This window comes from Callorhinus ursinus, unplaced genomic scaffold (assembly GCF_003265705.2).
Source record: "Callorhinus ursinus isolate GAN/ISIS: 27379988/994484 unplaced genomic scaffold, GSC_fseal_2.0 scaffold117, whole genome shotgun sequence".
NCBI lineage: Eukaryota > Metazoa > Chordata > Mammalia > Carnivora > Otariidae > Callorhinus > Callorhinus ursinus.
In genome coordinates, this window is record NW_027397179.1 from 541,495 (window position 1) to 569,062 (window position 27,568).

Here is a 27,568-nt window from a genome sequence, read left to right on the forward strand (position 1 = left end):
TCTGTCTAGTATGGCCTGATGCTCTGAACAAACCAACTCACCCATCCTGGGTTTGGGAGGGGGAGCCCTCCATCCTCCTCTCACGGAGATTCCATCGTCGAGGAGGGGAAGTGGGGATCTGGCCAGTCACCTGAGGAGCAAAGGCTGTAACCTGAGACTCAGACTGGTGGTTTCTGAACCCTTAGCTCATCAGTACCATGCCGAGGAGTGAAAACTGACTGATCTAGCCCCAGGAAATTGGGACCTAGCTCCCCAGATGACTCTGATGCCTTCTGCCCAGGCAGGTGTGTGAGCAGCTTTGCTGGAGACTTGATTTCCATCCCTGGCCCCTCGGAGGGGCCTGCCCGGCCTCTGCCCTCCTGGTCAGCTGTAGACTTCTCCCTGGCCCCCCGTAGACACTCCTGGGGTGCTGCACCTTCCCCACCTCACAGGAAGGGCTTTACACTCAGCTTGAGTCAATGTACATATTGGGTGTGGGGGTGGGAAGCACTTGGGGGAGGGAGGAAGGCCATGCTATTCCCAGCCCCCCCCCCGACCCCAGCAACAGGACAGGCAGGGCTCTATGTCCCTCCCACATGGCATACTTGGAAGGGGCCTGATATTGGTGGGAAAAGCCCTCACTCAGAGTCTTGGACGCCCTCCCTTAGGTGTGCCCCAGTGTTGGGGGTGGGGGGTGGGGGGAGGCGGAAGGAGGCCTGGCTGGGGCCATAGGGGGCCATCACCGCTACTCCCCTGACTTCCTGCCTTCTTGCTCCTGGGGATGCCAGCTCATAAACAGGCCCCACCGGGAATGGGGGTCTCCAGGGGCAGGGCCAGCCACTGCCTACTCTGTGTGAGTCACAAACGGACCTTGTGTCATGCTGGGATTCCTTCCTGGCTAATGATGGCTCAGCGGCCAGGCTTCCCACTCACTTAGCTCTTCCATGGAAGCAGACCCGGACGACGGGGTGGAACCAGAGTCCGCCTTCTCCACCAACAGTAACGACACTGAGTAATATAGCAGCAGTGGCCACTGAAGACCCCCGCGCCCGGCTCCATGGCCCCTGGCCCCAGTTTACACGTGAGGAAATACATTTATCCGGGCAGTGACGACTTGCCCCAGCTCACAGGAGGTGCACTGGGGCTGAGGGAGTGGACAGAGGGTCTCCCTTGGGCCACACCAGTCAGGCTCCTCCGAGTTGTTTTCTAACCAAACCTCGTTCTTGGGAATGTCCCCAAGCGCCCAATTTTAGCAAGAACCACCCTGATATCTTTGATAGCTGATTACCTTTGATAAGTGACCAGACTCCTTGCTCCCCACCACCCCTGGGTGATGTCCGATTGCCCCAGCCTGCTTTCAGCAAGGAACCCATTAGGTTGGTTTAGCCAGAATCCCCCCTTACCCCTGCTGTTTCCCTTTAGTAACTTCCAACCGATGATCCCCCACACCCCGCTCCTTGGCTATAAATTCCCTCTCTCCTTGTCGTATTCAGAGTTGGGCTCCATCTCTCTCCCCTGCTGCAAAACCCCACTGCAGTGGTCCCTATACCTGTATCCTGCTGAATATAGTCAACCTTGACGTTCTAACAAGGTCATGTACAATTGCTTTCTTTCTTTCTTTCTTTTTTTTTAATGGAGCCCACATCCTCCGCTCCTGTCCTATCTTGTGCTACTGGAAGGAACAGGAAGGGAGAGTGTTTGCTGAGGAGCACCCCTCAGAGTGCCGGCATGGGGAAATGCAGACTGGGGTCAGAGGGCAGAAAGGGGTAGAGAACAGCTGAAGCTCGGAGATGCCCCAAGCCAGCCCCCACGACCCCGCTGCTCTCCTCCTCCCCGGGACGGGGCAGGGTGCTCACGTGGCACCCCCGGTGTGTCTAAGAGCACAGGCTATGCTCATAAAGGAATATTTTTTTCATATCCAGTAGTGTCATGGCAAAGGGTTTCCAGAGAGGGCCTGACGGAATGAAAGAAGGGGATGAGCATCCTCTTTCTTTTCTCTCTTCCACTGAGCCACCCGGTTACCCAGTGACAGTGCTCAGAGGCCCTGGTTCAAATCTTACCACCCCCCGGGACTCTCGCATTGGAGGATTTGGACGAGTCGAGTCAAAGGTCGGTGGAATCTGAGCCTCCCTTTTTAAGATTTTATTTATTTATTTGAGAGAGAGAGAGAATGAGATAAGAGAGAGAGCATGAGAGGGACGAGGGTCAGAGGGAGAAGCAGACTCCCCGCTGAGCAGGGAGCCCGAGGCGGGACTCGATCCCGGGACTCCAGGACCATGACCTGAGCCGAAGGCAGTCGCCCAACCAACTGAGCCACCCAGGCGCCCTGAGCCTCCCTTAGTCTTGTGTGATGGACTGAAAAAAGGAGCCGGACACCCAGTCCATGTGCATCCTTAGCTTGCCGTGGGGCTCTCTGCAAGACGGGGGTCAGGGCATGGGTGTGCAGGAGGGATGACGGGGCTGGGGACAGATGCAAACGTGGAGAGGGGAGGGGGAGCAAGGGGAACACATTAGTTGTCGAGCAGCAGAGCAGAGCCTGAAAACTCAAAGGGCCCGAGCTGTGACTGTTGCCCACTAGGCGCCAAAACATGTCAGTCCTCAAAGATGTCTAGCACCAGCTGCTCACAGAGCAGCGAAAGCTGGGAAACCCCTTAGTGTCCATTAAGAGCAGAAGAGCCCCTTGATGTGGTTGACTCAATCCATGGGCTTCCCTATCAAGCCAAGAAGGTGAACGGGATCTACGTGGACATATGGGGTTGGATCTCAAGGACACTGGGGAGTCAAGGCACGTGAGCGGCAGAATGGTGAGTGTCCGCACTTAGCATGCGAGCCACCCCCCAGACACCACCCCAACTTTGCAGTGGGCACATGCATCTGTCAAGGTGGGACCCATGCCCAGCTCATGGTTGGGGAAGGGACCTGGCTTGTCAAAGATCCCTGGATAGGACCCCAAAAATGGAACAGCTGAAAAGCACTGGCTTGCATTTCTGTTTCTTCTATCCAGAAGCCCTTTGCTACCAAGACCCCTACAACTGGCTCAATGGTGTACGAGGCTGATGGGGAGCAAGGAGGAACCATCCCCTTCTCCCTCAGCATCTAAGCCACAGGTAGGACCCAGGTCCAGGACATCCACCGGGTGGCCCTGGATCAGCAGCAGCTGGCCCTCAAAGACCATGCCCGTTGACAGAGGATTTCAACCACCTTCATCTCAACCTCAGTCCACACTTCCTCATTGACTACGTTCTTCTTTCCAGCTTATCTGTTAACTCAGGCAAAAGACCCTGCGGGCAAAGCAACCCGTGATGAGAACCGAAGCTATCCCCTCAAGCAGTAAGGACTGCCCTGAATTCGGCAAGACCCCATGTGACTGACCCCAAGACAATGCTCCACCTGACCTTCACTGCCCACCTGCAGGCCCCCACCGACCTTTGTCCCACACTTTCCTTCTATAAACCTGCAAGTACTTTTAGCAGTTTGGAGACCGTCTTTGAGATGCTAGCCTGCTGTTTTCCCGGTGGTGGCCTCGCTGAAGTAAATCCCTTTCTTGTCTCACCATCTCTCGTCTCTCTGCCTTTGGATTTTATCAGCGCTGAGTAGCTGAACCTGGTCTGTTTGGGAACCCCCTGCACCCCAGTTACACCATCTGAGAGAGGGGCCAAGAATCCTGCTTTCCCTATGCCAGGTAAGGCTGCCCCACTGATCCCCAGTGTGCATCCCAAACTTTAGTGGACCCACTGGAGTGTTGCCCCAGGCCGGTTCTACCCCTGACTTCAGTAGAGTCCAGCCCCAGGTCCTGTCTGTGGGGGCGGCTGAGGCCCTGGGCCTGTTCTCCTGGGAAGGTGCGGGGTATGGAGTGGTGTCCGCTGGAAGGCAGGTCGGGGAGGGCAGGTACAAGGCAGTCAGAGGAGCATTTTTGCTTTTAGACCTGGTCTCAAGGGAGGGGGGGGGGGGGGGGTGTCCCTGGAGGCCCTGAGCCACTGAATTCCCTAATAAGCTTCCAGGGTGGGAAATTAGGCAGCTGTGAAAACCTGGGGAACCAGAACCTGAGAACCTGGTGAAACAGAGAGGGGGTCTGGAGCCCCTGCTAAGTGAGGACTTGCTCCTCTGAAGGATGAGCACGTGCCGCCCCCCCACCCCAAGAAGACGAAATTACTCAGGGGTGAGTCACCCTCCCTCTCCTTCATCCCTGCTGCTCAGTATTTCAGCACAAAAGGATTTTACTTCCTGCCCTCAGAGAAGGGAGGCGGGGCTTCATGGAGAGCCCCCTTCTCCCACGGACACCTGGAATGCCCAGCCCACTTCTGCTGGGGGCTTTACCCGAGGGTCCAAGGGTCGGAGAGGAGTGGGAGCAGTCAGTGCCCACCCCTAGGGCGGGGCAGGGAGGAACCTGCTCGGCTGGGTCTGGTAAGAGGCCCGTAAGGAACATGGATATCAGGGCTTCCCCCCAATGGGGCACAGAACTGCATAGGTGAGCCACAGGAAGCACAAGGCCATGGAGGAACTGAGGCCCCTGCTGTGAGAACAAGCCGAACTGAACTTCCTTTGGGGACAAGATGGGATATAATAGACACTCAAACACAGAGAGGGGCAGGAAAAGACCTGTAAGGGTCCCTTTGCAAGTCCAGGGGCACCTGCCCCCAACCCCTGGAGCCAGGCCATCTCCATGTCCCAGAAGGTCAACTGGGGAAAGAACTGGGAACATCCGGAGGAGGGTGTGGGCAGGTCCAGGGGCAGGTATATGAGGGGGCGCAGAGGGGCTCTGCAGGGGGCAGAGGAGGGTGGTGGCCTCACCTGGACCTGGCCCTTCCCCATGATCCTGTCTGTGCTCTCGCCATCCTCCTTGGTGATCTTCGTTTTGTTGTAACACTTTTCATAGCACAGTATCCTCAAGGTCTGGGAGCCTTCCAGCTCGATCTCAAATTCCTGAAGTCCCAAGAAAGAAGGAAAGTCTCATTAGCAGACAGGTCCAGTGGCTTCCCTGCTGCCCCACGAGGACCCATGCCTCGAGACCCTCTCCGCTTTAGTCCTGCGACGAAGACCCTCAGAAGTTACTTCCCTGTGAGCACCCCAATGTGGCCCAGTCTGGATGCTTCTGGAAGCTCTGAATGCCTCTAACATCTGATCCAAACTCCCTAAGCCAGAATGTCAAAGGACAGTCCCCACACCACCTACATCAGAAGCTCAGAGGTGCTGGTTACAAGAGCAGATATTCTATGGACTTTGGGTGATAATGATGTGTCAGTGTAGGATCACTGATTAGTGGGGGAGGCTGTGCATGTTTGGGGACAGCGGGTATGTGGGAAATCTCTGTCCTTTCTGCTCTGGACCTAAAGCTGCTCTAAAAAGTCAGTCTATTTGAAAGGGGGAAAAAAAAATCGACCCAGGGAGGTGATAACAGGAGAGAGGAAAGAACTGTTCCTGTAGGCTTTTGAGGAGTCTGCTGTGGGATGTGTGGTGTTAACTTTCTCCTCCATTACCCCAGGATATCTTCAGTAAATTCTGCATTTCACACCAGTGCTGTTGCAGGCACAGGTTTGTGGTGGGGAAATGGGAAGAGGGTGACAGAAAAGAAAAAAGGAGAGATTTCTGAGCCCGCATCGGGGTGGGGAGGGCGCATATGCCAGGAACATGCAACACCCCTGGACGATCCAGATGCACACGCAGGCCGGCCACCAGGGGACCTGCTGGTCTGGAACCCTCCATGCCTTGGTTCCTTGAGCCTCCACAGCCGGCTCTCACCGGAACTCTTTGTGCTGTGTCCAGGACCCCTCCCTCACTGCCCCTGTCAGTCACGGCCCTCTTGCTCCCTGCAAAGCCTTTGGTGGCTCCGTCTGGCTGTGCTGCTCCCTTGCCGTGGCAGCCCCCACCCTTTCTGCAGGGATGCCAAGGGCTATCATGCCCGGGCAATCCTATGGGCTCCCCGTGCCCCAGTCCTACTAATGCATCGAGTCTGATGATCAGAGTAGGGCACACCAAGAAAGGCGAGCTGGGTGCTCACGAGCCACACGACTCGAGGTGGACCAGGCAGCCAGGTGGGACTTAGCTGCTGCATATGCAGGGGGCTGGGAGGTATGCCCCCACCCATATCTTCAAGCATGAGGCCTTTGAGGGCCACAGCTGCTCCAGAGACTGGGAAATGGCATTCTCACAGATCTGGGGACTTCATCAATACTGGCCACTCTGTAACCATTCCCGTACTCCCAAAGGCTCAAGGCAAGATGGTAAGCGAGTTAACACAACAGCTCTCCGAGGGGAAGGAGAACAGAGCAGCAAACTATACAAACCCAACACCTGGGGACAGGGAAATCAGGTCCCTATGCTGGCCCCGGCTGGCAAAGCCCAGGCTTCCAGAAACCAAGAGGATCACAGGGCTCATTCCAACTTCTGAGGAAAAACACTATGGAAACTTACCAAGTAAACATTAAGCAATAACAAAGGCAGCACAAAAAGCCCTTTTAAGTTCCTTTTTCCAAAAGCTTCTCCAGCAAAATAGGCTGTTTCTTTGTGATTGGGGGGGTGGTGGATTCTCAAGAACAGAGATAAAATCTCTTGGACTAGTCCCCCCTCTCCTCCCAGGAGATTCCCGGCATGCTGGTGGAATGCTGGTGGCAGCGCCTGTGCGGGGGAGGGGTGTGGGGGCTGGGGGGGTGGGCGCGGAGGGGGTAAGCCATCAGGGAGCCCTAGGGGGTGGGGGGGGGGGGGGGGGGTGTTTCAGACTCTCCCCCAGGACAAGATCCTGGCCTGCCTGCCAGGGCCAGCATGCAAGACGTGCCCAGAAGTACCTCACCTCGTTCCAGTTGGGCTCCGCTGTGTCTCTATAAACACGTGTCTTGGCTTTATTCACAAAATAACCAAAGGAGTCCACCTCCAGGGTGCAGTACAGATCTGTGGAAGGGCGACACAGGGAAGGTGACCACGATTTTCCACATTACCCGCATTCTCTATAAGAGCAGGGGTTATTTTTGTAGGGGGCCAAGGGCAGGCTGCCCCAAGATGGGCCACTGTGACATGGAGATTATTCTGAGCTGAAGAGGAACTTTCAACCTTGCCTTAACTACATAGAAGAATCTAGATGGAGGGGTGCCTTAACTACATAGAAGAATCTAGATGGAGGGATCCAAAATAAGGGTTACGAGCAGAAATAAATTTTATCTGAGTCACCCATTGGTATGGCAGGGCAAACATCTGTTCTTTTTCTTTTTTTTACTTCTTAAAGATTTTATTTATTTGTGAGAGAGAGAGAGCGCGCGCAAGAGCACAAGCAGGGGGAGCAGCAGAGGGAGAGGGAGAAGCAGGCTCCCCGCTGAGCAAGGAGCCCTATGAGGGACTCGATCCCAGGAGCCTGGCAGATGCTTAACCAACTGAGCCACCTGGGCATCCCCAAACATCTGTTCTTATTGCCCTGTGATATGCATTCCTTTCCTCTCAACTCCCCGACCCCTACCCCCTTCTCCTTAGTTCAGAATGACACATATGCCTCGCTTTGCCTGACTAGCTCTATAATTTCCATGTTCGTGTGGATTTCCCGTGTGTACGCTATTAAACTGAATTTTCTCCTGTTAGCTGGTCTCATGTCAATGTGGTTCTTAGTCCAGCTGAAAGGACCCTTGAGGGGCACAGGAATTCTTGTTCCCTGACATTTTCAAAATCAGAAAAAAAAATGGCCCTAATTTTCTTTTTTTAAGATTTTATTTATTTATTTGAGAGAGAGAGAGAGTGAGTGAGAGGGAGAGAGCATGAGTGGGGAAGGGGAGAAGCAGACCCCCTGCTGCAGGGAGCTCGATGCAGGGCCTGATCCTGTGACTCTGGAATCATGACCTGAACTGAAGGCAGATGCCCAACCAACTGAGCCACTCAGGGGCCCCTTAATTTTCTTTTTAAAATAAAACAACACACCAGTGGCTAGCACAAGCCCCTGCACCTCATGCAATGATTCCACCCCGTGGTGCAATTGAACCAGCACCTCTCAGAACATGTGTTCACTTGGTCCCATGACAAACCCTGACTAAAGCCTCTATGTGAGTAGAGCCCTACGGCTGGTGACCTGGGCAGAGATGAATGTGCCATTACCACAAGAAGGACGATGCACAGAGAGGGGTGGCGCTGGGGAAAGTGCCTACCACCTGCGCAGTTTGAGTTTACCAACTTAACTGGGGCAAAGGGTGCTGCAGGCCAGGGCAGGGCACTGAAAACAGCTCCGTGCTGGAAGAATTGTGGGGCATGGAGGGGAGCGGAGGTAAGGACCAGGGAGGAGGCCACTGCCAGGGTCCGGATGAAGGGTGGGGCAGGTAGCCAGCGGTAACGAGGAAACTCCACTGATGGAGAGTGTCATCTTACTGATATGACCAGTAAACCAGATGCTGGTTTCTGGCCCAGCCATGGGGTGGAGGGTGGTACTTCTCACTGGGGCAGGACAAAAAAGAAGAGGAACAAGTTTAGGGGCCCAAGTGATAGGTTCAGTTTGGGGATGCAGAATTTAGAACGTGGGACGCTGAGGACACAGATGGAAAGGTAACAGAAGGGGCCCAGGAGAGCAAAGTGGGGATGGAGAGGCAGGAGCCAGGCATCATCTGCGCTGTTGATGGAAAGGTCCCCGGGCGTAGGAAGGAGGGAGTAAACGCAGTGAAGGCCCAGATGGAACCCTGGAAAACACCAGCATTTATGTGAGGGGGGCGTGGGGCAGGTGTGCCCAGGGGAGCAATTACATAACAATTGCAAAAACTTTTTACATCAAGTCCCCATATGACTTTATGGGGGTATAATCTGCACACTGCATAACCCATCTGTTTTAAGTTTGGGGATTTTTAGTAAATTTAAACACTTGTGAAAACAGCACTGCCACTGTTTTAAGACACTGCCCTCTCCCCACAGGAAGGCCCCTTGGGTTCAACTGCAGTCCAATCTTCCTCTCACCTGAGCCCCAGGAAACCCCTGCCAGGCTTTCTGTCTCCAAACTGTGCCTTTTCTAGAAATTTCTGACATGTGGAATGATACGACATCTAGTCTTTTGAATCAGGTGTCTTGCTGGGAATAATTCTCTTTAGATTAATCGCTGTGGCTGCCTGTATCATCAGTACTCTGTACCTTTCTACTGCTGAGTGGTGCTCCACCGTGTGGATGAATGTGGTGTGTTTTATGCGAACACGCCCTCATCTCTCTAGAGTAAATACTTAAAAAGCGGGGTTGCTGGGTCACACGGTAGGGGTGTGTTTTAACTTTTTAAGAAACCGTGAAACTGGCTTCCGGGGTGGCTGAGCCATTTCACAGCCCCACCAGCAGAGTGTGTGAGGGTTCCAATTTCTCCACAACCCCACCGACATTTGTCACTGTGCACCTTTTTGATTATCACCATCCTGGTGGGTATGAAGTGGGACCTCACTGTGGTTTTAATTTACATTTCCCTACAACCATGAGCATCTTTTCATGTGCTCATTAGCTACCCGTATTTCTTTGGTGAAGTGTACTCAAATCTTTTGCTCAATTTTAAAAACTGGGTTGTCTCCTTTGCACGGAGTTTCTGAAAGTTCTCTATATGCTCTGAATACACGTCCCATATCATGTGTACACACACACACACACACACACACACACACACACACACACACACACAGTTTGTAAATGCTGTCTTCTAGGCTGTAGCTCATCGGCGATTTCTCGGTCAGCTTTGCAGCGTTAGTGGCAAAGGTCAGCAGCACAGTGCCTGTCCTGTGTCCTCCTACAAGGGGCCCTGAGGGCTCGCGTGGTGGTGGCACGCTGAGGGGTGCAGAGTGTGGTGCCCTGGACTGAAATGCAACCAGCCCCGCTGCTCCGACAGCTTGAGCACTCGCGAGGCGCTCCCCGCCTTGGAGGGGTGGGAGGAAAAGGGAATCCGTTTAGCTGTCAGCAGCCAAATCTACTCTGCTGGCTGGGTCAAGGCGCTGCTGCCCACAGCTTGGAACCCCGCCTGTATTTTCCTGTCTGTAGCGGACTCCACTGCCTGCAATGACAAGACCCGCCTGCAGGGGGGGGCAGCTCGGCAGCTCCTACATCTGGTCTAGAGACTAGAGACCAGAGACCGGCAACAATCCACTCTGGGTGTCAACCTGCACGGGACCTCACAGGGTTAAGGGTCCAAGGCATCTGATGATAATCTGAGTCACAACCCTGGTTCCTCACAGCCTCCAGCTCAGCGTCCTGCCGCCTTCCTCCCCAGAGCAACCACTTACTTGAACTCTGCTTAAAGCCGGTGGCAGAGTGGACGATGACATTCAGGAACCCGTACAGGCCTGGAGATTCATCATCTGTGCAAGAGAGTGAAGAGGTGAGCATCCATTCTCCTGACAGAGGGAGGTAAGTGACAGGCTCTGCTTCAAAATCAACCCTCAAAGGGGAGCACCATGTGACTGCCATTTGCTCAGCACGAGGCCAGGTGACGTCATAAGCCAGAAACATATCCACTGTAGCCTCTGTCTCAGGGACCTTAGGATCTGAGTTGGGTTCGCAACACGGCAGACAGGTGACTGAGGTGAAACGTAATAAGCCTCCCAGGACAGGAAGGGGGAGGGGTGGCATGCGATATGGATCTTGTGCATGTACATGCATGTGCACAAGCATATACTGTGAGTAGGAATGAGAGGACGCAAGCGTGTGCACGAGTGAACGCAAAATGCAGCATGACCAAAGGTGTGGGCAGGAAGCCCCCGACTGGGAGGACAGGGCGGCGGGACCAGACCCAGAGCACAGAGGGTCTGAGATGTGTCGTGTGACCAGGAATAAAGTCACGGGTCTCCTCAACCACCCGGCAGCTGGAGATAGACCACGCTGACCCGTCCCATCCACTCCTGGGAGAGGCCGATAGGCCCTAAGCAGCACACGCGTTCCTTCGAGAAACCCACGGTCCCAAAGACAGTGCTGACAGCAGAAAGGGACAGCAGCCCTTGGGAAGACAGCCCACCTTCTTTGTTGATGGTCAGTGGAATGCTGTGGACGGTCTGAAGTTTGACACACGAATTGGTCAGCATCTGCAGCTCCACGGACGTCAGGGAGAAGCTTTTGAAACCTGAGAGGGCAGAACCCAGTGCATCACAACCAGTCAGTGCGCATGGCTCCTCAGACTGCCGGGACACTCAGAGGGTGTTCTCTGACGTCCCTGCGCAGGACCTTCACCACACCCTGGTGATGAGCTGCGGTGGCCAGGAGGGGGCGACCTGCTCCCAAGAGAGGAGCTGGTAAGTGGCCCAGCAAGGCGTGGCCTTGGCCAAGGCTGGGCTCAGAGTGCAGGAGGAATTAGCCTAAGACTTGCAAAAACAAGAGGGGGCCTGCACCTAAGCACAGCCCCAAGGCAACTGGGAGATGGTGCCCGGGAGTATCTTCCCACACAGACACCCAGCATATCCCCGCCCTGTGCTCTGCACCAACGAAGACCCCTGTCTCCACCAGGTGAGGAAAAGGGGCTTATTTCTGTTGCAGCGCTGAGCAGGGAGTAGACACTGCTATGCTGCAAATGGCTGGGGTCCCCTGGTTATAAAAGGAAACCCAGGACATGAGCTGGGGCAGGGCAGCAGGCACCAAGAGTGCCTCGTCCCCCAGGATGCAGGGGCCCTGCGGGGGGGAAATGGCTCCGCACAGGCAAGGATGGTAAGCCCGGAGGGGTGCGAGCTCAGGACAGGGCAGAGGCGTGTGGAGCTCCCAGCCCGCCCGGGACACAGTGCTCAGCCCGGCTCTCTCTGCAGGCACTCTCGGAACAGTGCCACACGCAGCACACCTGGGAAACTCTCAGCAAGGACGGCTCAGGAGTCCCGAACCATACAGCTAGGGCACAGGGGAAGGACCCCAGCAGCTGCAGCCCCAGGACCTGCGGCAGGGTCTGCCTTCCCACCCCTGAAGACTGCCAGACAGGCCCAGGGCCAGCTCTGAGCTCAGGAGGAGGAGAGAACTGCTAAGAGAGGGAAGCACCCAGGGAAGGGACCATCCCCGAGAGAGTGAGCACCCTATCCTAAGAGTGATCAAGGGCTGGCCCCCTTGGACAGCGAGTGGGGCCAGCACAGTGTGGCTGCCCAGGTGGGTCCAGCCAAGGGCCCCTCTGGCATCAGCACCTGCTAGAGGGTGAGGGAGGCCTGGGGGTGGGACAGGCAAGAGCGCAGGGGGCCACAGGGGGCAGGTGGGCATCAGAGTAGGGACGTTCAGGAGGCAGGCGGGGAATTTAGGGAAGGCACTGGGGGAGAGGGAGAGTTCACAGGGAAGGTCAGAAAGCAGGTGGGGGTGATGCATAGGGAATGCAGGGGAGGCCTAGGAAAGCGGGCACAGAGGGCAGGGCCCTAGCAGGAGCTCCTGTCCAATTTGTTTTTTGAATCAGAGCTCACGTAGCATCTCACCTGGGTAAGAGCACCACTGCCCAGCCCCTCGGGAAGCAAGAAAAGGCTTGAAACCACAGGAGGAGATGAATATCCAGCCCTGAGGTTCCAAGTTTCCCCTTGCAGATGCCACTTACACTTTTTCTGCTGCTCTCGGATGTTCTCCCTCCACTCAGCACGCTCATAGTCAGAGGAGATCAGGAATGTGTAACTCTGGGGGGCGAGAAGGAGAATGCACCCTGGTTACCTCCGCTCCCACTCAGGCGCCGCTCCCTGTCGCTGTCCGTACGGAGTCCGGCAGTGCACCCCTCCAAGGCACAGGGACCTGGGTGCCAGAGGCTGGCTGGAGCCTGGTGGCTGAGTGTGCTCACAGCTTGGCTCGTGCTTCTGGCACTCTCCACCCTTCCTGCCAGCTGGGCTTCAGGCCCCAGCTCCCGTGGCCCATGCAGCTCTGCCTCTGGCGCCGGTCCCCTGCCTGGACTGCCTGGGCCACAGCATGGCATGTTGTGGCTTAGGGCCACAGAGAAGGTTACCAGGTGGGATCTGCAGAGGTGAGGGCCGATGCCACCCTGACCACCTGTGTCCAGCACACAAGCCCTGAGCTGTGACCCAGAGATGAGGCTCTGCAAAGCCCCCAGCTGCCTCCCCCTAGGCTGCGTGCTGACAGCTACAAGTGATGCCCAGAGAGGGAGAGGCCCGGGCTCCAGATGGCACCAGGAGTCAGACTCAGGAGAGAAGGTCCCCTCTCAGGCCCACAAGGTTCCCAGACAGAATCCCTGTCCTGAGGGCCGGGTCTGTACAAACCTGCGAACCCCTGCCCTATTCAGACTTCCTGGAGACCCCGCTACCTCCCAGCTGTGAGGGCTGAGCCAGCTGCCTGTCAATCTGGGGGCTTCGGCCCAAAGCACCAGGCAGAGGGACGCACGGGCCTGGGGGAGCCATACCGAACAAGCCCCTCTTGGTGTGGGAACGCCCTCCAGAGGAAAAGGGCTGCTGTTGTACAGGCCACACGGGAGCCAGGGAACCCAGCTGCCACGCGGCCGGGTGCTGGGTCTCGGCCACAGCACAGCGAGGTGGGAGCCGGGGGCCAGGAGGGTCTGCCTGGGCTAGCAGCGGGTGGCCCCAGCTGGCTAAGCGAGACCGCGGCGGGCGCTCACCTTGCCGTTGCGGTTGTGGACCCTGAAGGCCATGCTGGGGGACATGAGTAGGAGCAGCGACTCCTGCTCTGACAGCTTCTTCTTCAGCCTCTCGATGGCCTTGCTGCCCTTGTTTGCCCTCTGTGGGGAGAGGCCACACAGTCACGTTTCCATTCCGGGGGCCCAGTGCCACCTGTTCCCGCCGGTTCCATCCCCACTGCTCCCAGAGCCTTCCTCGGCCTACAGGGTTTGTGGTGTGGTAGGCCAGCAGGTGGGAGAGGGGTGAGGAAGACCCCTGTCTTGCCGAGCCCACCTCAGCCAGGCATCCCTGAACCGAAGCCCAATCTTCTGGGGACCCACCTTGTCTGTGGCCACCGCATGGTGCCGGCTCTGGTCGGGGTAACCCTCTATGCGAATGCCTCATCCTCACAGTTCCCTCTCCAGAAACAACCAGAGGCCTGCCTGGGGCAGTCCAGAACACCTAGAGGGGCTGATCCCCCTGTCTGGGACTCTTTCCCCATCGGTGCAGCTGGGCACCTCCCCCACCCCACATGCTGGATGGCTCCAAGCCTGACGGTGGGCCCGCAGAGGTCCCAGCACGTCCCTGAGGCCAGAAGTAGGTCAGATACCCAGATATCCATGTTCGGGGGGGTTGCTGCCGCTCCAGCGGCAGGGCCTACCCTTGCTCCTTCCCGACTGGTCTCACCTTCTCTCTCTGGATATCATTCTTGATCTGGGATATCTTGATCTTCATGGCATCCAGCTCCTCGTCCAGCACCAGGGGGATGTTGGGAGCCGCCTCCGACTCATCCACTGTCTGGAAGCTGAGATCCGTGAGTGGGATGTACCACTTGCAGTCATACTGCTGGGTTTTGCTGGGTGAGGAAACAGCACATTAACACACGGACTGCTTTTCTTTGCTAACGTCACTGTTCTCAAAAGCCAAGAAAGCCTACGTTTGAGGCTTGCATAGTTTACAAGACCTTAAACCCAGCTTGTGGTCCATGCGACAGGCTGGCATAAGGCCATCGGCCAACACTGGTGACCCAGCCCTGGTGACCTCTAGCAATGGGCACTCTGCCTGTGTGACTTAGGCCTGATCCACCCTATCCTGGGTTGATGGTGGCGGCTCACGGGCTCCCCGACATGGGAGCACATCAGGGGCATCCACTGCCCTACACGACAGGACTGCAGATGCCCCCAGAGCCATAGAGTGTGAGGAGCTACAGATCTACTGGGGGTAATCCCCCGCCATGACAGAAGGGGAAACTGAGGCTGTCCTCCAAAATGACTGATTTAAAGCTCTCAGTACGGTAATGGCAGAATGGGGGAAAGAGCCCAGCTCTGGTCTTTCTCAACATGACCTCTTTTTTCCATTCTAGCTGGTGCAACCTGGGTGGTCTGATCCCCGGGAGGAGGGGTGTGTTGGGGGGGCGGTTCGTAGCCTAGGCTGAGAATAATTTAGAAGCTCTCACCAGGTCTGGGGAGACAAAGTACAGGGATGGTCTAGTGATGCCCGCCCTGCTCCATTCCGTCACCTGCCCACCTGCACCAGACCCTGCAGCTCCCTGACCTGTCACTTACTCTTCCTGGGTCATGACGGGACAGTCCCCCAGTAGTACCTCATCAGGTAGGTTCCCCTTCCACTGTAGGAGGTAACAGGCTGGTCACTGATCCTGACCTAGACCGTCCCCACCTTGTTAATGGTGGCCTTTCACCCTGAGCCTGGTATGTGGCCGGCTGGAAACAATGTAACCTAAAGAAAATGGCCTGGCCACATAGTTACCGAACTCTTTAGGCTCACTATAGGAAGGGGAAAAAAAAAAAAAAAAAAAGCTAGGTCTCTTTCATCTATGAAACCAGTCCCGGCTGGCCCCAAGAGCCTCCCCAGCTGGCAGGATGGGTGCCATGTGGGCACTCACCCTCCACTCTGCTTCTTGAGCTTGGTGCAGAGGAGCAGGTCGGTGAACAGGAAGACGTGGCGCAGCTTGCGGGCCCCCTCCACCAGCTCCACCATGAAGCTGTCCTTCAGCAGCTGCCGGTGCTGTGGGGTGGAGTGGGGGCTCGAGTTAGGGCAGCAGGCCAGTGAGGGGGGGGCGGGGCTTCACTGCCTTAGCCTCGCGCTCTCAGACCCAGTCTGCAGCGCTCCCCCTGTCTCGGCGAACACACACAGTACGCTTTCCTCTTTGCAGCAAGTTTCCTTGGGTGCTTGGCCTGTGGAGGAGGGTGAGTGGACAGGGTACCAGGTGTTGGCTTGGAGCCTGGGGAGGGGGATGTCACGGCTATGTCAGTGGTCTGCAGAGAAAACGATGTGAGCAGGGTATGAGCAGGGTGGCCCCCGCCTCTGTGGGGCAGCAAGTGGAGACCCAGAATGGGCAAGAGGCCAGCCACGGGAGGGACATTCTCGCAGAAGGGCTATCATAGCCCAGGCCCACAGCGAGAAGAGCATGGGTGGGGCAGCCTGGTGAGCGGGGAGGAGGTGGGGGCCCAGAGCGCTCCAAGAAGGGGACAGCCTGACAGTCACGGGAGAGCCTGAGCTTACTTCTGAGGGCAGCAGGAGGCTGAGCAGGGGGCCCACAGCTGGGACCCCATGCCCTGGGTTTCCTAGGGTCAGTGCCCACTGACGGGCAGAAGCCCACATAGGATGCCTGGATACCTGCAGCCTGAGTCTGAGGGGACCTGCCCAGGGCCCACTGGGCCTAGCCCGGGCAGGAGGACAGGAGGCACTGGCCTGCCAGCAAGCCATGTGCCTCTGCACCTGGGTGCTTCATGTGACAGACAAGAACACTCCCCACAGGCTCACAGCTCCAGGGGCTGCTGAATGGCACACCAAGGTAAGTCGGCAATTCATCCAAAAATGAGTGCCCAGCACCTCATGGGGGTCAACGCCATGCCGTGCCAAGGACTCAAAAACAGGATGAGAGGCTGACACGGCGAGCCTTCCCCATGCACATTCCACGTATGCGGTGCGGGCACATGGCCTCATCATCGGATGTGATCCCCACAACACCCTGTGGGCAGGTCCTTATGCCCATTTCACAGATGAGAAATGGGAGCCTCGGAGAAGTTTGCCACTCGTCCCAGACAACACAGTGAGTGAGCAAGCGGAGATGCTCAGCGGTCAAAAGCACAGAGAGAGACCAGATGCTTAGCAGGAACCCAGCCACCCTGGCTTCTGGGAAGGCCCTCTAGAGAGGGGGACTCCCTGCTCCTCACTGTGATGGCTAGGAAAGGGTCTGGAGGATCAGGTACATACATCGGAGTGGGCAAAGACCCAGAGCATCTCCCCAGCCCCCCACCCCGCCATGTGCTTGGCAGGCCCACGCCAGGCTCCACGGCTACCTGTAGCCTCAGAGTCCTCTCAGGGAGCCTGGGCCTCCCTGAACTCTCCTAGACTCTCTGCAAGAGCAGAGCCACCCAGAAGCAAGTGTAGCCTGGGCTGGGCCCCAACACTCCCAGGGGCAAAGGCCACATATCCCTGTCACATTCAGCTTGGCTCACAATGGCCAGCTGGCCCCTGGCTCCAGGGAGTGAATGATTTAAATGGGAGAGCATTAAGTTTTGGAAAGGCTGGAGGACGGCCTACGTGCCAAGGCCATGACTCATGGTCACTCACCCTCTCCCTGCCTGCTGGGGGCAGAGAGCCCACCCGGCACTGGTGCCCACAGGAAGCAAGAAAGTGTGTGCATCTGGAGAAACGTCCACACAGAGCTGGAGATCCTGGGGCAAAAGCCTAGGGCAAACCTGAGAGCTGGGTCCTGGTCAGGGAGCAGGTCTGCGAAGGCTCCTGGGACCCTGAAGTTCCAGAGGAATGAATGGACAGACGTCTCCGCAGCAGGGACATGACAGAGGGTCTTCTAGCCCAGGGGGCAGAGACCAAGGGGCTCTCAGTGAGGGGACATGGATCCTCTCTCCATACAAAGGGGCTGAGCTTCTGGCCACCACCAGCAGAGGGCCCCTATGTCCAGCTCAGAAGTGGACTCATCCCCTCTGCCAGCAGGTCAGAAATGCCCAGAGTCCCAGCAGCGAGCACCCTTTCCACCCTTCAGCCGGCCCACCCTCTCTCCCTGCCAAGGTCCTGCTGCTCACACGTTCAGCAGAAGCACTGCATTCATCCTCCACAAGATCACGGTTACCCTGGTGCTTGGTGCAGCCCGCACACCTGCCCTGCTGTGTGGAGGGGACACAAGGCTGACCGGGAGGAGCACCCGCCCGCACCCCCCCCGCCCCCGGGGCTCAGACTGCAGCCCTGGGAGGCTCTTAGAGGCACTCTATTTTGATACTATGACAGTTGTCAGGCCCCTTCCTGTGAACTCTTGCCTATACAAACCCTCATTTGAGAAAAGCCCCAAAGCCAAGGGCGCCCTGACACTTCCTAGCCAGCCCACTGCCCCCCCCAAAGCATCCCAGTCCAAGCCCTGCTCGGTGCCACGCTCTGTCTCCGAGGGCCGTCCAGAGCATGTGAGTCGTGCACGTCGCCTGCCAGACCCTTGCAGAGCGCGGGTGGTGGACAGCAGTGGCTATCTTCAGAGTAAGGCTCTTTCACTGTGAATTTTCCCTGTCATGTCATAGCTGCCCACCCTTTGGAGGAAGCACTGGGCCTTGCTTCTGAACCCCAGGCCACCCTGGGGTCTTCCAGCATGCTGGAACAGAAAATATCCAGCAAATGGGCAGGAGGGGTCTACGAGTCCCAGGAAAACAGGCCCCCAACTACGACACAGGCAAATCCACAAAGGGAGCCTGGACCCTGGCAGAGGGGACAGAGTCAGGGGAGTGGCAGGGCAGCAGGCGAGGGGAGTGGGGGGGTGCAGGCATCACACTGTCTGTCCATTATTTCCCCAGGCCCAGGGGTAGTCCTGAGGCACAGACTCTTAAGGCTGGTGGTCCCACCCCGATGCACAGCCTAGGGCCCTGACCCCGGGGTAGATGCTTTCTGTTCCTCTGAGCCCAGCCCAAAGCCCCAGGTGAGGAGGGATCCTGCTGCTGAAACAGGCCCGTGAAGAAACAACAAATCCCTACTGGCACAGACACCATTTCAGGAAAGAGAGGGGCCAAGAGCAGATGATCGGAGAGGAGCACAGACATGAAGGAGGGATGAAGAAGCTGCAGGCCCAACAGCGAGTTTGTGAGGAGCTGCTCTGCCCTTTGACTGAGGCATCCGAGGGGCTGCCGGACCCCGCGGCCATCACTTGGGCCTCCTTCAGATCCCTGGCTTCTGCAGAGACGCCCTGCCAGCCCACATGGGACCAGTGTAGAGCCGGGAGGCCCGTGCCTTCCCAGGAGACGTCTCTCTCAGAAATGCTCACCAGCCCTGTCCTCAGCACCAACATCCAGTGCGGCCCGCCGGTCAGGTCCTCCAGGGGACACAGGCTGGGCCACAGCTTGGCTGCACAGGTTCACGGCCCCATGGCACTGTGGGCTGTGGTCTAAAGATGGCGTGAAGTTGGGTGGCTGGAAAGGACTGTCCTTTTGCCTCAGCATCTTGTGCAAACACCCCTGGGTAGCGCTGTAGGAGAGACCCAGACCCTGCTGGACCCCGGGATAGGGTAGCACCACACTTCTCGAAGTCTAGGGGACAGTGACTCAGAAGAGCCAGCCCCTTGGGGCCACAGGAGTGTATCTGTGCGAAAGAGAATCCATGCGCCTCTGTGTCTCTGTGTGTGTGTCCCCATGTAGGCAGGCATGTCTGTGTGTGTGTATCCCTGTCAGTGTATGGATCCTGATCTCTGCGTGTCCCCTGTGTATATGTATCTCTGTCTCTGTGTCCTCATGTGTGTCATGTTCCTGTGTTTCTGTATGTCGTTCCAGATGTTTCCATGTCCCTGTGTGTCCACGGGTATGTGTCCCAATGTCCCTCTGTATGTATGTGTATTTGCGTCCCTGTGTATATCACAGTGTGTGCATGTCTTTGTGTGTTGTGGGGTGGGGCAGTGATGGTACCCCTACTCCCACATCCCACGTGGGGAACACCTGCTTAGAAGGGACACCACTTGCCTCCTTGAAAAACTGGTAAGCTCACGCTGCCAGGGAGTGAGGTGACTGGAGCTGTTGCGACCCCCACTGCCTGCGGCCCCCCCCCCTCGCTTCTCTCTGCAGTGATAATGCTGGCTCAGCCACTTTGTTTCTCTGAGCCTCAGCTGCCTTAAAGATAAGATGGGATGCAAACACCTGACTGGTGCCATTTTTTAGAGGATTAAATGCGCCCATATGGGGCTATTGGCTACCGTAAGCCAAGTCCTCTGCGGGTACAGGCCCTGTGTTGAGAGTTGCCCTGTCATTGGGCCTCTCACACTTCATGACGACGGGGGGTTACCATCACCCCCATTTCTACAGACAAGGAAACTGAGGCCAGTGAGGCTGCATTATGTGCCCACGGTCTTCTGAAGAGGGGTGTCTCCTTCCCCAGGGGTTCTCCCCTAGGCTGGCTGGCCTCCTCCAGCTGTCATCTGGGCAACACTGCCCCCCGCCCCCAGACAGAGCCCATCCAGGGAAGACGCATCTGGAAGAAGAGCACCATTATGGACTGGTATTTGTGTCCACCCCAAAATTCGCATGTTGAAGCCCTAACCCCTAATGTGACAGTATCCACAGGCAGGGCCTTTGTGGGTGATTAGGTTTAGGTGAGCCTGCAAAGGTGGGACCCCATGATGGGACTGGTGCCCTTAGAAGAAGAGGAAGACAGCTCTCTCCATGTGCATGCAGTGAGGAAAAGGCGCAGGAGTACACGGTGAGAAGGTGGCCGTCTGTGAGCCAGGAAATAGGCTCTTACCAGATCCCAAGCATGCTGGCACCCTGACCTCGGGACCCCCAGAACTATGAGAAATGAAAGCCTCTTGTTCGAGCCCCCAGTTGATGGCACTTTGTTACAGCAGCTGAGCAGACTGAGACACACACACAAAGAAGCCAGAGACCACGGTTCCATGGAGGGGGCGCTGGCAAGTCTCCTCAGGTATAGGAATCAGAGTTCAGTGATAAGCCAGTGGGGCCTGGCCAGGTGAGACCAAGAAGGGTTGCCAGGGAGGGCCCTGGTGGGGGCAGAGAGGAGAAGGAGGAAGATGGTCCAAAGCTAGGACCAATGAGGCACGGGTTGCTGGCTGAGGGTGCCTGGCTTGGCTCCAAGCATGGGCCAGATTCAGCACGTCTGGCCCTTGGAGGAGGCCGGCAGCCTGAGCCCCCCCATTCCCGTGCCCCCAGAGTGAGGTGTGAAACGGGGGTCGCTGGCTGCATGTGAGCGGCCCAGCTGACTCTGCCCATCGGAGCAGCCCTGGCTGTGGGGTAACTCAGTGGAATCTGGAGGTTCAGCAGGTGGCAGAAGTATACTCAGAACAACACGCCCGCAGCCGAGTGTGTGCCGAGGGTCCCGCCTGACCCTCCTGCTCTCACACCTGTCCCAGGGCTCTCGGCTCCTGGCTACTTGGCCTCCCTGCAGAGCACACAACCACTCCCTGATCCCTGAGAAAGCCTCGTGCTTCCCATGCCCTGGAGAGACGCATCATCCTAAGACAACCGATCGGGGGAATGAAGTCAGAGCATGACGTGGCCCAGAAGGGACAGGAGCCTGCTGGGTGGAGGGCAGGGTGAGCCCGGGAAGCACACAGCTGATGCACAGCAGGAATGTTCACTGAGCACCTGCTGGGTGCTGGGCCCTGTGCAGAGAGTGCTTCAAGAAACATCCTGAACTTGGCAGAACTGTCCCCGGCAGCAGGTTCCAGCCCCACCACTTCTTGGAGAAGCAAAGGCCTGGAGTTAAGTAACACGCCCAAGTTCCTGGAAGAATCAGAACCTGGGTCCAGACAGGTCGAGAACCCAAGCTCCATCTGCAAGTATTTATGAAGGGTTGAGAAAAGGCCTAGACGTGGAGCACTGGCCTTGCCCTCATGGGGCCCCCACGTCACAGACATCCTTTGAAACTGTGGACGGCACGCGGTCTAGGCTCAGCCGCATCCCACAGCTGAGCAAGCTGGTGCTCAGAGATGAGTGGTACTGCTGAGGTCACACGCGGTGCCTGGTGGCACTGGGAACCCCAACCCTTCTGCTGTCTTCATGCCCACCCCCTTTCCGCAGCACCCCTTGTAAACTGCCACAGGGTCTGGCGTTTCCAATTCTTTAATCCTCAAGCAAGAGGCCTCCCGTCTCCTCTGCCTGAGCCTCACCGCCCCTTGGCCTCGGCCCGCACCGGCAACATTTCCCCAGCGGCTCCTGTTCGGCCTGCCCACCTGCCTTCTGTGAAGGGCACCTGGGAACCTGGGTAGAGAATGGCTCCAAGACAAGGCTGGCTCTTGGGAAACAAGACACCCACACGGGATCATCCCATTTGCCTCCCAGCCCGAGCTGGGGATGTCGGGCAGCACACGGCGTGGCGCTAAGAATAGACAGATGGGCAGCCGCCTGGGGAAATCAGCTGGCAGCATAAAGTTAATTCAGCAAAATGAAGGAGCACCTACTCACCAGCCCACAGGACCCAGGCCTGGGAAGAAAATGTGCCAGCAGGACCTCTTGGTCCTGACCAGCTCCTGGGAGGCTGAGGGTGTCCTCCTGGGAAGTGCCTGCCGCTCACGGCCCCTGGGGTGCCAGGGCCAGGATACCGGCTGGTGAGAGCACCTGCCAGCCACAGTTCGGTGTCAGGGAGACACCTGTAAAGCTGCCAAAGTCCCTCTTCCTCAACCAAAGGGGCACATCTTCTCCTTATGACCACCTACGTCCGGGTAGCTCTTTATACAGGGACTAGGGAGGGGTGGACAATCCTATTGGTTCACAAGGGTGTGGGGGGAGTGCGGGAGGGGCTATCATAAATCATAACACACCTGCGGTGCACACAGGTGCCAGGGCACACCTGGCCTCACATCCGGGCTTAGCTACTTAGTGGCTTTGTGACTGTGGGCAAGTCATTTAACCTTTCTGAGCCGTAGTGTCCTCGCCTGGAAAATACCTCTAACCTCACAGAGTCATTAGGGGAACTCAGAAGCCCATTTTCTCTCTCCGTTTGGAAGCTTGGTATTCAATGTGATGTAGCAAATTTAGAGATAAGAACACAGGAAAAAAAATAGGTACTTCTAAATCTCAGACCCTCCCCAGCTGCAAATTCTAAAAGGAAGCAGCCTGCAGCTCCCCACCCCTCCCAGGACCTGCAGATTCTCTCCGGACTGGTGATGTAGAGGGTGCTTTCCCACCACCTCCAACATGCATGGTGCCCGGGTGGGCAAATCATCACCCCTGCTCTTATACAGACCCTCAGAGGTCATGAGACCCTTTCTGTCTCACAGTGACCTGGTGGAGGGGCCACAGATCCTGAGACACTGTCCTCAGATGATGGATACTTGGCAAAGAAATAAGGGCTTCCCATATCAGAGCCACTGGTAAGTGGAGGGCAGGATTGAACCAGGTTGGGGGACCGCCCTTCTAGCATCCTTTCTACCACACTGGGGACAGCAGACTGGGTTGGGCAGCCTGAGGATACACCGAGGAGGATGCTCAGGCTGCAATCAGCTCAGAGTTTGAGCACCTGATTGATTAGTGATGTCTGCTCCTGGAATGGTGGGGGCAGGGAGCATGAGCGTGGGCAATTGTCTGTCATACTGGGCTGGCCACCACCCCCCTTACCATGCATGGGATGGAGAGAAGGTGCATGCGAGTCAGACTCACAACCTCTCAGAAGGCATTAGCTTCTTTCTCCTCCTCTTACAGCTGAGGTACCCGAGTGATCCCTCTCACTGAGCAGGTATCACTGAGGCCAACAGGGCCAGATGCTGGTGGGGGAGAGGGTGGGTGCAGATAAAAGCCCTCTTCTTCATGAAGTGGCCAGCCCCTACACACTCCCTGTTTGGTCGCCCTGAGACCCTGACCGTGGGTCAGCACGGAAGGAAGCCTATGATAACAGATGCGGGACAAGGGCTGGGCTGCCAGCTCCCAGGTAACATCTGATTTTCCTCACTTCCCTAGGATAGCCGCCTCCACCGACCTGAGGAGCAAGAAGGTATTTCTCGCCAGGGGTCTGACGGCAGGGTGGTGGTGTGAGGGCAGACTCAGCACTGTATGAAAAGCTGAGAGGGAAAGGACTCACACACTGGCTTCCCAGGACGGCAGTGCTCTCATAAGAGCCCTCAGTGCCGGGCACCTGGTACATGAACCGGAAGAAAGAGGAGGAAGTGGCTTCCAGGGGCAGCTACTGCCAGGCTCACTGCCGGCCGTGTCCCGCCGGGGCCATACAGCTCCTGTGCCTGCACAAGAGCCCAGCGGCAGCAGGTCAGCCTCCCTCGCCTTGGTGCTGCTCACACTTGTGCTGGACGCCGGCCTCCCTGATTTATGCAACTCTGCTCTCTCACCAAGTGCTGCCTGCTGGGACGGCACCAGCCCAGCACCTCACTGGGCCCCTCACAGCAGGGTCAGAGGCAGCAAGAGGCCGCCGGGGCGGGCGGGCTGGGTCATGCCTTCTTAGCCCCTCTGCTCTCTACCCTCCTATCGGTGATGAGCAGGGACATAAAGGCCGGGGTGGCTGCCAGTGAGGGAGGGAGGAGGAAGGAGAACCCAAGGAGAGGACCAGCAAGCCCATAAACTGCCTGTACCCCCCTCTTCCTCCTTTTTAAGTCCTTAAATCTGGTCATACGGGTTTCCCATACTACCCGAAAGCTTGCTTTTGTCAAACGTTAGTATTTGTTTCAGTAACCAAATAGATCTGAAGAAGATTTTTCGCTTTTACAAATAGTGAGGCTTCTTAACTTTACACCATTTCAGCTTAAAAAAGATTTCATAGGAATGTTCTACCTTCGGATATCAGAGGACACCTGGAACTATTTTTAAATTAAAGAACACTCAGGAGGAACTAGGTCTTTCCAGGCAGACAAAATGACATCTTCCTTCCCACCGGTCTCCTCAGCTGGGGACCCTGAGTTGGCAAGGGTGTAGGGAAGACAAGGGGTGCCCTGGACACAACCGGTCACACTGGAAAAAGAGGTGGCCAAGCGAGGCAAGCAGCCCTGCAACTCCACCCTGACACCCTGCACAGGGGATTGGGTTTCAGGGTCAAAGACCCTAAAAGGTACCACGTTTCCTGTGTTAGGCTCAATGGCAGGCAGTTGGCTGAGGACCAGAAAGGGGCTCCGACGTCCCCCTGCCCGGTGGGGCAGGCTGGCAAACCCAGACCATCCCCAGCCTCGCTCACCTCTCCCTTCTTCACGGTCATGGACTGCCGGCGGGGCGTGATCTCCTCGTTGATGCTGGACAGGAAGTTCTGTGAGATACGGAGGGCGTCCTGCAGCAGAGGGTGGTCAGGGTGGCTGGAGGGTGTGTGCTTCAGCAAGTCCTATGTCAGGCGAGAGGACTCAAGTCAGAAAGAGCAGAGCCCTGGTGCCCACCATGGTGTGCCAACTGCAGACACACGCCGGGCAAACTCAGGACACCTCTTGGACAGGCCAGGGCTAGGCACGCAGTGCTTGGTGAGCACCATCCCAGAGGCAGGTCCTACACCTAGACGGTGCTCCCTCAAGTCCATGCTGTGTGCACGCTGCCAACAGGGGCTCCCACTCGCGGGGTCTAGGGCAGGATTTGTTCACCTGGGCCCCAGGGACCTTCCGGGCTGGATCATTCCTTGTGGTGGGGCCGTCCTGTGCACTGTAGGCCATCAGCCCCCCAACCCTGGCCTCTACCCACTAGATGCTGGCACTCCTCCTTTGCAGTTGTGACAAGAAACAAAGTCTCCAACATTGCTGGCTGTCCCCTAGGGGGCAGAATTGGTCTCGTCCTGGACCACTGGTCTGTGCAAGCTCAGGAGAATGCACCTGGCCTTCCCCGCTCCTCCTGCTTTAGAGAAGAGACTAGACCTCTTTAGAATACAGATGGAAATGCTGACTCCTTCTCCACTAGGAATGCATGTAATTCATGCTCAAGGTCAACAGCTCCTTGGTTCAGAAAAATGAACTTCCCTTAGCTTTCAAATCTCCCCTGCAGCGGACGTGCAGAGATGAAATAAGCCTGGAGAAAAGCCCTGGTGCCCATGGTCCCGGGACCCCCACGCCAGCCCTGGCGGCTCTGCTTCTCCATGTCAGGACGCTCGGGGAGGGGGTAGGATAAAGGTCTCTGAGACTCCGTCCGATGGGCCACCGGCCAGAGCCGCCGCTGCCTTCTTTTTTTTTTTTTTTTTTAAAGATTTTATTCATTTATTTGACAGAGAGAGAGAGCGAGAGAGGGAACACAAGCAGGGGGAGTGGGAGAGCGAGAAGCAGGCTTCCCGCTGAGCAGGGAGCCCGATGCAGGGCTCGATCCCAGGACCCTGGGACCATGACCTGAGCCGAAGGCAGACACTTAACCGACTGAGCCCCCCAGGCGCCCCCCGCCAGAGCATTCTAAACCATGCCTCTCATCTCCCTCTTTACCAGAGCGTAGTGAGGAATTATGAAATGTGCACTTGAGGGGTGCCTGGGCTCTAAAGGTAAGTGAATAGCATCACCTGGGCAGCAGGACTAGGGGCCAGTTTTGTCTTCCCTGCTGCCTTCAGGAGCAGCCCCACTGAGGCGGGCCCTCCCCACACTCCCTCTCCCCAGGCTGGGAAGCAGTGGTCATCCTCAAAGCCGTGGAAGGCACCTGCTCTCTGTGCCCCCACTCCGTCTACCTTGGAGGCCCTTCTTAGGTGGGACAGGGTGCTCCCTCCCCGTACCTCCCCCTCCAAGAGCACCCGGGACACCTCGAGAACCTGCTTTGTTCTCCCCTCACCCCTGTGTGAGCCTCTCATTTCTGCATCTTCAATAAAGGTGTGTGGCAGGAACAGGGGGAAAGGGGCGGGCAACACTGACGAACATCGGAAGCCAAGAACCCCAGAGTGAGAAGGTCCCAGGTGGGTGGGTGACTCACATGCAGGACCAGCGTGCTGCGTGTCACCCGGTCCACAGGCTTGTAGAGCAGGGCTGCAGAGAGACGGGCAGGGTGAGAGGTAGCCACGCACGGAGAAAGCAGCCCCAGACCACCCGCCTGCCTGTCCTCTTGGCAAGTGCTCGGGCAGGGGGAGCGGCCCAACCGCCACGTCCCCTGGGAATGTCCATACCCAGGGACAAGGACAAACTGAGCACCTAGAAGGCCGGGCACATGGTGGCTTTGAGCTTTTGGTCCGTGACATTAAATGCTGAGTGCAGAGCTACTGGTCAGAACCCAAGTTGACGCCCTTACCCCTGGAGCTGGGGAGCCCAGCAGCACCCTGGTGCACATGGGCTGGCAAGGGTCCCAACCGTGGCAGGAGAACTGCTCTCTGGCCTGGAGGGTCTCCTGGGAGCAGACCAGCACGTCACTCACGATATCCATCCCTGAGCAGTTTGGAGGTCTGACTCTGAGGGTGGCAGAAACTAACTCAGGGGCCCACAGAGGTCCTGGCTCTTTGAGTGTTTTCAGACACCTGACCTCCAGCAGCACGGGAGCCCTGGCCAGCCTGGGCAGCCCCCGCTCCTCCATGAGGATGGTGAGCCCAGCACATCACGGGCACAGGTGCTCAGATGTGTCCTGACATACACCAGGTGCATTTCCTCACGGGACTCCCACAACTACTGTAAGACACGCATTGTTATCCCCATTTTACAGATGAGAAGCCGAGACTCAGAGCACGGTGAAGCTCTGCCATCTCTGTAACTCTTCGTACTACCCTAACAACTGCAACTGAGAAGCGACCTCTCAGTCTGCCCAGAGTGAAGAGGCTGGACACATGGGCCTGGGAGCCTGACAACTCTGACTTTCCCCGTGCCTCGCCACTTAGGACCTGTGTTCCAGCTCAGTTACTTTCATTCCCAAACTGTTTTGTCACCCGAAAAAAGGGAAAATAAAATACTCCCTATGGGGCCGTTGCGGACAACGTGATGACATTTTAAATGGCCGGCGGTGCCTGGTTTGTGGGTGTTTGCAAACCCCTGCCATCCGTCCTGGTTGCTACTACTGGTGGCAGGCTGGTCCTGACCACGTCCTTCCCCACCCACCACGCCCAGTGCTGCTTTTTGCCTGTCCCCACTCTCACTGTTAGAAGTCTGGAACAGCAAAGACACCAGAGGGTGACCCAACTGGGTGCCGTGTTTGCTCTTCCAGCAAATGCCCCATCGGCTCACAGGAGCCGCCCCCACAGGGAGCACGAAGAGGCCTCGGCACAGAGAA

The 27,568-nt window shown here is 57.0% G+C and overlaps 1 protein-coding gene and 2 long non-coding RNA genes across 3 annotated transcripts in view; 2 read left to right on the forward strand and 1 right to left on the reverse strand.

The window, feature by feature from the left end:
- BCR (BCR activator of RhoGEF and GTPase) overlaps positions 1 to 27,568 on the reverse strand; it is a 119,570-nt gene that overhangs the window by 14,830 nt on the left and 77,172 nt on the right. Inside the window, exons 7-16 of the mRNA XM_025857288.2 lie at positions 26,291 to 26,343; positions 24,606 to 24,746; positions 15,370 to 15,491; positions 14,154 to 14,322; positions 13,469 to 13,588; positions 12,449 to 12,524; positions 10,913 to 11,017; positions 10,185 to 10,259; positions 6,767 to 6,864; positions 4,771 to 4,902 (exon numbers count right to left, since the gene is read on the reverse strand). Of these exons, the coding sequence (XP_025713073.1) occupies positions 4,771 to 4,902; positions 6,767 to 6,864; positions 10,185 to 10,259; positions 10,913 to 11,017; positions 12,449 to 12,524; positions 13,469 to 13,588; positions 14,154 to 14,322; positions 15,370 to 15,491; positions 24,606 to 24,746; positions 26,291 to 26,343 (1,091 nt within the window). The remainder of the gene's footprint in view (positions 1 to 4,770; positions 4,903 to 6,766; positions 6,865 to 10,184; positions 10,260 to 10,912; positions 11,018 to 12,448; positions 12,525 to 13,468; positions 13,589 to 14,153; positions 14,323 to 15,369; positions 15,492 to 24,605; positions 24,747 to 26,290; positions 26,344 to 27,568) is intronic.
- Positions 927 to 3,340, forward strand: LOC112812499 (uncharacterized). Its single transcript, XR_003205310.2, has 5 exons — positions 927 to 1,060; positions 1,902 to 2,088; positions 2,699 to 2,783; positions 2,984 to 3,086; positions 3,234 to 3,340. It is a non-coding gene; the product is annotated as an uncharacterized lncRNA (long non-coding RNA).
- Positions 11,105 to 27,562, forward strand: LOC141371885 (uncharacterized). The gene is made up of 4 exons (XR_012377176.1): positions 11,105 to 11,397; positions 22,711 to 22,803; positions 23,387 to 23,420; positions 27,008 to 27,562. It is a non-coding gene; the product is annotated as an uncharacterized lncRNA (long non-coding RNA).